At 32.4% G+C, this 9,584-nt stretch overlaps 2 protein-coding genes across 2 annotated transcripts; one reads left to right on the forward strand and one right to left on the reverse strand.

Moving 5' to 3' along the window:
• Positions 1-1,834: 1,834 nt before the first annotated feature.
• On the forward strand, positions 1,835-4,688 carry LOC126773169 (F-box-like/WD repeat-containing protein TBL1X). Its single transcript, XM_050493854.1, has 8 exons — positions 1,835-2,108; positions 2,199-2,348; positions 2,582-2,724; positions 2,856-3,070; positions 3,182-3,302; positions 3,547-3,699; positions 3,776-3,967; positions 4,047-4,688. The coding sequence occupies exons 1-8, from the start codon at positions 2,051-2,053 to the stop codon at positions 4,545-4,547; spliced, it is 1,533 nt and encodes a 510-aa protein (XP_050349811.1). The 5' UTR covers positions 1,835-2,050; the 3' UTR covers positions 4,548-4,688.
• A 661-nt stretch (positions 4,689-5,349) lies between these two features.
• Positions 5,350-6,969, reverse strand: LOC126773212 (tRNA-uridine aminocarboxypropyltransferase 1). Its single transcript, XM_050493958.1, has 2 exons — positions 6,633-6,969; positions 5,350-6,546 (listed from the first exon to the last, which is right to left on the reverse strand). The coding sequence occupies exons 1-2, from the start codon at positions 6,825-6,827 to the stop codon at positions 5,818-5,820; spliced, it is 924 nt and encodes a 307-aa protein (XP_050349915.1). The 5' UTR covers positions 6,828-6,969; the 3' UTR covers positions 5,350-5,817.
• Between the last annotated feature and the right edge of the window lie 2,615 nt (positions 6,970-9,584).

Consider the following 9,584-nt stretch of genomic DNA (forward strand, 5'->3'; position numbering starts at 1 on the left):
GGTACATACAATTTCTATAAATTGTTTATCGACTAAAATAGTACCTTACCTTTTGTCTGAAATAACAGTCAGAATCAGTAACCAATTGAAATGTTCTGTTAGTGCCTAGGTCCGAACCCCGAATTCATCAGTCAATTTCTCAAAAATTTACACAGCTTTTATTAATTTTTGTATATTTTATAATAAAATCTCTAAATCGTTTCTTGTGTTTAAAATCAATATTTGTTTTGTGAACATCATTAATGTTTTGAGTTTTTATAATTAATGAGCTTTAGTAACGAAATGCTTTCATTATCATTACGTTTATTTAAATATTATAAAAAATCGTAAAATAACCTTTAAAGCGCTGTTACGAATTTTTTATTGTTATGTCATGTTCAGAATGTCACTTAATAATATTTAGGGAGGTGTACGATATTAATATATTATACGTATAAAAAGAAGTAGTGTACTTCAGTATTCTATTAAAATTTTCGCTATGTAAAAATTCACAAACTTGATAATATCGATAGCAAGTAAAAAAATCAGTTGGGCGACCGCCCAGGGCGCCAAATTTGCGGGGACTCCAAACTAAGAACAAAATATTTGAAAAAAAAGTAAAAGAGGAGCAGAACCCAGAACTTTCTACGTCCACGTCGTTAGCTATGGGTTAAAGGAAAGATGAAATTCTTTAGATCAGCAAAAAATTAACACGCAATTATGATTTCCTTAAGTGGGCGCCACAAAATTTTTGCCCGAGGTGTCAGTGGCCCTAACGCCGGCACATTAAATTTAAAAAGTTTGCATGTCATTTCTTTGTTTTATACCATATTCTACCATCCTCAAACTCCAACCTACCTAAGAGCAGTTTACCTTCCTTGGCTCTCATACACCAATCAATTTACACTCTGAGCAAGACAATAAATTGCTAATTCTTCTGAGTTGCACTAAAATATACGTCAATTAATTTACGGTTACAGCAGTCAAACTATGGAATTCCCTGCCTCGAGAAATTCGTCAAGCTGAATCCGTACATATTTTTAAGAATCGTTTGCATAATTATTATCTATTAATATAACTAGAGCATGTTGTATTATTATATGTATATGGTTATTTATTTCTTATATAAGTTTGTTTGTTTGTATGTATGTATAAGTGTATATGCATATATATGTATGGAGGTTGGTATATTACATATTTGTATAAAGCTCCTTAAATTTTAAGTATAAGTGCGAACAGCACACTATGCCCGATTAGTGATCCTAGCTAAAAAACACATAAACATTTCTCTTTACAGAGGTTGCCTGGAAGAGATCACTATATACTTGCTATTATATGTTACTAAATGTTTGTAAAGTATGTGCAATAAAGGATTAATAAATAAATAAAAGTAAAATTACAATTAGTTTACATGTTTTAAGTTAGGTAATGGCCATTGTCCTTTACTTTTTCAAAAGAAATCCACATAATCAATACTTCAAGTTAGTGTAGTAAAGTTTAAGTTACTATGTATATCATATGTCCAATAAATAGTGTGATAGATAGCAGGCGTTCATTTTTCCTACAATGATGTTACGCGAGTCATTTAGTGGTGTATACATAATATAACTATAAAAAATGTAATGGGCTTAAATATAGTTTAAATTAAATAAACGTATATTTTCTTAGTATCTCTTCTTAAGTACTTTTGGTATATCTTGACATTGATTATGGGTTGGTTTAAAAAAAATATTGATTTTTATTTCATTTGTAATTAGAATGCAATATTTATTGACCAGTCTGTACGCAGCATTACAAAATGATCTGTATATGTGCCTAACTCTAGCGGGTGGCGCTATTGAACGAGAGTGGAAAGCCCAGAGGCAAGTGCTCACTAGCGCCACGGATACGATCTAGGCATTGACGCTGATTTTTCAGAAGCTTAATATTTTACTTAAATGTACCTACTCTAATCAAACTGTAGAGTGTAAAACAATAAATGGTTCTCGTGCAAAAATCATTATGATTGCTCTATTTGTTAATTAGTGTCTGTGTTAATAAAGGACTGAATTGTAAACATCAATGTGTAAACATGAGTTTTTCAATAGATGAAGTGAATTTTCTCGTGTACCGATACTTACAGGAATCTGGTATTTACTATCTGACAATCATATAGCAGAAGTTAACATCCAATGTGTTTCTATGTAAGTACAAAATCGAATCATGATGTTATGTTTTAGGTTTTCATCATTCGGCGTATACATTTGGTATAGAGTCTCACATTTCTCAAAGTAACATAAACGGAGCTCTGGTACCACCAGCCGCTTTATTGAATATATTGCAAAAAGGTCTTCAATACACTGAGGCCGAAATAACTATTGGAGAAGACGGTAAGAAAAGTATAATTTTGAGATATATATTGGTAATAAATGTTAAATAAATAGCAAAATGTATATAACAGAAATAGTGACTCATCCTTATACAGATTATTAAACATAAAATAGAAAATAATAGTTGACATAATTACTAAAGCTCTTAATTTTAAAGTATATTAATTTGCTTAAAAATATTTACCATCAATATATTAGATCATATTTTTTCAATTTTTAAACATATAAAACAGGCACAGAAACTCGTCTCACAGAAAGCCTTAGTTTAATTGATGCGGTCACGCCTGATATTGTTGCTGCTCGACAAAATGCTCACAATGCACAAAAACAAGCTAATAAAGAACCAGGCTCGGGAGGGGAACAAAATGGTGTTGATGTAAGTATATTAAATGTAAATAGTCATTTTTGAATCTTTTACATGCTAGGCAATATTTAATGTTTACCATGACATGTATTTCTTTATTCAAACAATTGTTTCTTATTTTAATGTGTTTTTGTTTATTATAGGCGATCAATCTCCAGGGAACTACATGTACTGCAGCTACAACAACAGGTGGGGCTGCTACTCCAAGTGCTCCCGAGAATATGGATGTAGATCAGTCAATTGAAATACCTGCTAGTAAAGCAACAGTGCTTAGAGGACATGAATCCGAAGTATTTATATGTGCATGGAATCCCAGCACAGATCTTTTGGCTAGTGGTTCAGGAGACAGTACAGCTAGGTAAGTATTTTTTGATGATGAATGATCATAAAATGAATGATCATAAAATGTTTTATTTGAATTAGCTTGAATTACTTCTTAAATTAACATAAGTATACAATTTTATTATAGGATATGGGACATGTCAGATAATCCTGCCACTACTCCTAACCAGCTGGTTTTAAGGCATTGTATTCAAAAAGGAGGTGCTGAAGTGCCCAGTAACAAGGATGTAACATCATTGGACTGGAATGTAAGCCCATTCTTGTATTTTGTATTTATAAAATGAATATTTTTATCCATTTCTTTTCTTAACTTAAATATTATTATGGTATTTTTAAGATTTTTATTATTGTTATATGATAAAATAATTAATTACTTTTTATATGGATTTGTGCATACAAAAATTACAACAAGTTATAACCCAAAAAAAATGGCTTTGTATCATTGGCTCTGAATAAGTGTCATTCACTTCATTTATGATTTTTTTTTTGCAGTGTGATGGTAATCTTTTAGCAACTGGATCATACGATGGTTATGCTCGCATTTGGACAACAGATGGCACATTAGCTTCCACTCTAGGTCAACATAAGGGCCCAATTTTTGCTCTCAAATGGAACAAACGTGGAAATTATATTTTGAGTGCTGGGGTATGTTTAAAGAAAATATTTAGAACAATGCTAAAATTATGATGTGACAATTAAAATCACAACAAGCCATTTTTAGGTTGACAAGACAACAATCATATGGGACGCAGCATCAGGGCAATGTACACAGCAGTTTTCTTTCCATGCTGCACCAGCACTGGATGTTGATTGGCAAACAAATACTGCATTTGCATCATGCTCTACAGATCAATGTATTCATGTCTGCAGACTTCATGTAGATAAACCTATAAAGAGCTTCCAAGGCCACACAGTTAGTATAACAATTAATTGTTAAATAACCATGCTTATTAAGTACATATTTTTAATTTAAACATATGTGTATTTTTTAGAATGAAGTAAATGCCATTAAATGGGACCCACAAGGACAATTACTTGCTTCTTGTTCAGATGATATGACCCTTAAAATATGGTCAATGAAACAAGACACATGTGTACATGATTTGAAAGCTCACTCTAAGGAAATATATACTATAAAGTGGTCTCCAACTGGACCAGGTACACAAAATCCAAACATGAATTTAATACTTGCTAGTGCATCTTTTGATTCAACTGTACGCTTATGGGATGTTGAAAGAGGAGTTTGTATTCACACACTTACAAAACACACAGAGCCTGTCTACAGTGTTGCATTTTCTCCCGATGGAAAGTTTTTAGCCAGTGGCTCATTTGACAAGTGTGTACACATATGGTCAACTCAAACAGGAGGCTTAGTTCATTCTTATAAAGGAACAGGAGGAATTTTCGAGGTGTGTTGGAATTCTAGGGGAACTAAAGTAGGAGCAAGTGCTAGTGATGGAAGTGTATTTGTCTTAGATTTACGCAAGTTATAAAATATATGTAATTTTATTTCTTATAACAATCATAGTGACAAAACAACTGATAATGTACTATTTGTCATTAACTTTTATTTAATAAAAATTGTTTCTAGATGAAATAATTTTTAATAGCAATATAATAAACTATGGGAAATGCCCTATTTTGTTTTTTCTTACATCTTTTTTTTACGGAAATAATAAAACAATACTCAAATCATCATACACTTTAATTTCATCTATTCGATATTTGAGCAATACAATCTCAAAATGTGTATTGACAATTATTTGTTAAAACTTAAGAATGTCAATTTTTTGAACCAACATTGATATTTGAAATAACAAAGATCACAGTTTGTTTTGATAATCCTTAATTAATTTAAATACTCTCTAGCTTATATTAAAATTTATAGATAAAAATTTTTATACAGACTTTTGTTACTCAAGATAATATTAATGATAGTTATGGATAAATTTTGTCCTGATATAAAATTTGTATTAATGCTGTTGTGAAATACCTTGACACTCTTTTACTGTTATTGTATTACCAGAACAATACAGGAATGTTGTTTTATATTATATGTGACCATCTCAATTATTTTCATTGTTTTAAGATAAGGCCATAATTCCAAAAATGTAAACAGCAGATTCTACAGTGAGGAAATATGGTGTATGGGTGGAATTTTTTATTAAAAGTATTTGAACACAGTTTCTTCAGTCCTTTGTTCAGGTCAACTTCGACTAGACCCATAATAATTCCTTAACATTCATTTTTTCCTATTTATGATTCATTAATAGTAATAAGTTAGCACCAGGTAAATTATGGTTTTTCAGGATGCAAAATTATAACAGTTTGAACAGAACTTTTTCAAGAGGATATAGGACAATATAACATTTTTTTTTTTTTTTTATAGAATAGGAAGGTGGACGAGCATATGGGCCACCTGATGGTAAGTGGTCACCAAACGCCCTTAGACATTGGCATTCTAAGAAATGTCAACCATCGCTTATAGCCAATGCGCCACCAACCTTGGGAACTAAGATTTTATGTCTCTTGTGCCTGTAATTACACTGGCTCACTCACCCTTCAAACCGGAACACAACATATCAAGTATTGCTGTTTTGCGGTAGAATATCTGATGAGTGGGTGGTACCTACCCAGACGAGCTTGCACAAAGCCCTACCACCAGTAATACAGTACATATACAGATAGGATAAGATACAGTACATATACAGATAGGAAACAAAAAAAAGTAATGAAAATCAAAGAATTAGTAAAATTTTATAACTATACTTCCATGGGCCTTTTGTAAGCCAGTAACTCATCATGTTTATACAAAGTGTGTAATTTTTCATACATATATTTGAAAAAATATAAAAGATTGTCATATTGTCCATCATATGGTTTGCATAATATGTGATTTTCTTGTGTGTGTATTGGATAATGCTTAGTAAGGTCATTTTTATAATCTTTACTACGACCCCAAGCATTTATATGTAACTCTAACAATAACTGATGCAATGCTTCTATTGTTGAAAGATACCATCTAGGGCTTCCCTTTTGATGGCGCCAAAATTGAGATATTCTATTTTGTAAAACAATTTGAGGTATTTTTTGTAACCTTTTATCTGCAAATATACCTCGACTCTGATTCCATGTACTATCAATTAAAATTAAACGGTCAATTGGTAATTCTTCTACATGCTGTATTTGATTGCTATCATCACAATTAATGATTTTTGTCATTAAAGTACCAACATTATATCCTGTAGGTAATTGAGCTAAAACATTTTCTGTGTAAGTCTGAGAACTACATTTACCCGTAAACAATTCTTTTACAGTACAAGCTTCTGTTCCTGGATACAATAATACTGTTCTCCCATCAATAGTATATTCCGGTATTTCAGGGTAAGTGTAGACATTAACACTGCCAGGAGCCAAAACAGCAGCATGAGCTGCAGTGCTTTTTCCGTCTATTTCACGTTTGTGTTTGATTATATCGACTTTTATTGGCAGCTAAAAATTAATATAAAATATATGTATTCATAAATGTATATTAACATAAATGTATAGTAACAAAAATAATATTCATATGATCTTACAGTACATATCGGAATGCGACCTTCCAAACAGGACACAGGAACATAACATGTATAGCAGAAATACATTCGGGATTTGCCACAACGTGTGCATGGGCTACGATTGTTTAAATCATCTAACGGATTTGAATTCGATATTTTTAGTCCTGCAAACGGATTATCATCACGATTTCTTGCTTCTAGACTTTTAGGGTTCATATTTTTTAATTTGGATATTTACGTTTTTAAATTTGTTAGAACGTACTTCCTACGTAATAAGAGACTGACTATCATAGTTAGAAAAGAGAACATAACCACTACATTTGTTTGGTTAGCGCCAGTCACTCCAATCAGGTCCGCTATTTCATCCCACAGCCACGTAAATAGTTTGACATTGACATTAGTAAAACCCAAATTAGTCCACAGAGTAATAATAATCCTAATTATAAATGCGAAAGTGAGTTTGCTTGTTTGTCATGCCTTCACGTCTCAATTACTCAAAAAATAATCATGAAATATTACCCGTTGCAGGGTTAAAAGGAAGAACATAAGATTCCTAACACCTGCCCGTCATCTAGATCAGGGTGAATAGTGGCGGAAACTAGTAAATAATAAATCTTATGGGACTAAAATTCTGTGCTAGAAGACTGTGCCGCACTTGTAAATTTATATTTCATTTGCTTAACTAATTTTTATGAAATAAAAAATTTATAATAGTAAATAAGAAAAACAATTAGACTTATTTATAAATACGGACAGATAAATAGAAAAACAAACCCACTTTTGGTTTGTTCGCATTTTTAATTGAATAAGATTATGAGAATAAATTATCTTTTTGCTTGCACGTGCGTTTATCTTGCCAGATGTACGATTTAAGTCATATTCATACGTCTTTTACGTACATTGTCACATATACCAAAAATCGAAATAGGAACCGGTTAATAAAAAGTAATCAAACACCTTTTTTCAACAATCACAACACTTCCTTTCCACCCGCTGATGCATTATTCATTTTTCTCCGACAAAGAATTTTTTTGGTAAAATGAATAGTACAACTCTTAAGAGAGACTTCTAGAGATAATAAAAAAAGAGTACTCTTAATTCTGCTCTTGGGTGTTTATCGAGAAAATTGTTAAAACAAATACAAAGGTTTTTACAGCGAACAATTTTTTGTAAACAATAAGATTATTTACACATTTTAATTAACTTTTTAAGAATCGTAAACAAAATAATATTGACATATAACATTTGCATTGCATGCGATTTTCAAATTGTTCTGCTGTATTACGCACTATAAACAGTTCTTGATTAATTTACCTTTATTTATAATACAACACTATTCAACTTAAGTAGTACCACATTAATTTAACTTTCGAAGTTCAAATTACAACTTCGCGGACATTCAAAACGCCATTTTTTTCCCTTGTGGTTGGAGTAGGCTATATATAATTTTCACGGTAGCATGCGAAAGCGATCCCATGGCGCTCCTCGTTAAGACGGAAAGGGTACCGCTGGTTTTTAGTGGGTATTCCGATGTTCGGGGCGCATTCGGCGCCTTGGACACTGGCGAGCCCCACATACCCCCCCACTGTTCCCGTGAGGGAAACGCGTAACGTTTTTCCAGCGTTAAAAAATAAATAAAAAAAAGGATATATATAATTCTCTAGTCTAGGGGTGTTTGCGGTACCCTGGGAACCCTCCTTAGATAATGGAGGCCCGCATAGGCGGGCCGGCCGTCAAAGCGTCATAGTAGCATGCTCAAGCGATCCCGTGGTGATCCTTGATAAGACGGAAAGGGTACCGCTGGTTTTTTAGTGGGTATTCCGATGTTTATAATTGATTACTGGTATTAACATGATAACGATATTATTAAGACCTAGTAAATACTAAGATAATACCATACTACGTTTACAACCAATACTACGTTTATTGCGCAAAATTTCTGTAGTTACTTCTAAGCTTAACTGGTTTCTAAATAATTGAGAAAGCTTATATTTTTATTAGATTTAAATTGTAAATGCTTACGGCGAAAACACGGTGCGTAGGTTGTCTGTACACCGATGCGGAGAAAAGAGAAGCGAACCGGAGTGGGACAAATTTTGACCAATAGATTTTTAAATTCCGCAGAAATTTTAAAGTCCGCTCGGTTTCACTCTGCTTCGGTGAACATGAATTTGATGAGTTGATGACTGGCGGAACGTGGAGACGGAGCAGAGCAAAAAATTATTATATTTGATATGATTGCTTATTGGTATATGATATGGTTTTCTTGGAGTTATTTAAATTGTATATGATAAGTAATTCGCTTTCTTCTGAATCCAACTTTAATTCTTCAAGCAATGTGAGTTACTAGTACTATCATATTAAAATTTTTTCGATGACATATGTGTTGTACGTAACATTTCGCGTATGACTACACTGAAACCGGCCGCCGGCCGCTTTGAATGTCTTGTTAACGACTTGACTTAACTCCGCTCTGCTTCAATGGATAAAGGCAGTCCGCAACTCTGCTCCACATTGCTCTGTCGCACCACTCCGGTTTCTCGCTCCGCGTAAGGCAGCCTTACGAGACTTTCGAAATGTTATCGAGCATTTTCCCCACAAATGGTTTCTAAATGTTTTTTTCCGAAATATACTTAATGACTGCTTAAGCAAGCACATGCTTTTCTAGTATTATATAAGAATTTAATAATTAAAAAGATAATATTCACATGATAGTTCAGTTATTTCTAATCCATCCATTATATAAATTATAATATATATATATTAGCATATGAAAGTTTTTTTTAATGATAATGTTAACAAAGGCCATACGTAATGCTGTCGATTACGTTTGTTTGCTCTAAAAAAGTATAAAAATAAATATTGCTTGTTGTTGTTTAAAATAAAACACTATGAACTATGTCTTCGTTAATGTAATATTGACGGTATTTAGTAGGCTAGAAGAAAAATGTAAAAGGATGTTAGGCAAAATGT

This window comes from Nymphalis io, chromosome 2, assembly GCF_905147045.1.
Source record: "Nymphalis io chromosome 2, ilAglIoxx1.1, whole genome shotgun sequence".
In the NCBI taxonomy this organism is placed as follows: domain Eukaryota; kingdom Metazoa; phylum Arthropoda; class Insecta; order Lepidoptera; family Nymphalidae; genus Nymphalis; species Nymphalis io.

Coding starts and splice junctions, on each gene's coding strand:
- LOC126773169 (XM_050493854.1), top strand. CDS start 2,051: ATGAGTTTTTCAATAGATGAAGTGAATTTTCTCGTGTACCGATACTTA. Junction 2,725..2,855: donor GGGAACAAAATGGTGTTGAT/GTAAGTATATTA, acceptor TGTTTATTATAG/GCGATCAATCTCCAGGGAAC. Junction 3,700..3,775: donor ATTATATTTTGAGTGCTGGG/GTATGTTTAAAG, acceptor AGCCATTTTTAG/GTTGACAAGACAACAATCAT.
- LOC126773212 (XM_050493958.1), bottom strand. CDS start 6,827: ATGAACCCTAAAAGTCTAGAAGCAAGAAATCGTGATGATAATCCGTTT. Junction 6,547..6,632: donor GTCGCATTCCGATATGTACT/GTAAGATCATAT, acceptor ATTAATTTTTAG/CTGCCAATAAAAGTCGATAT.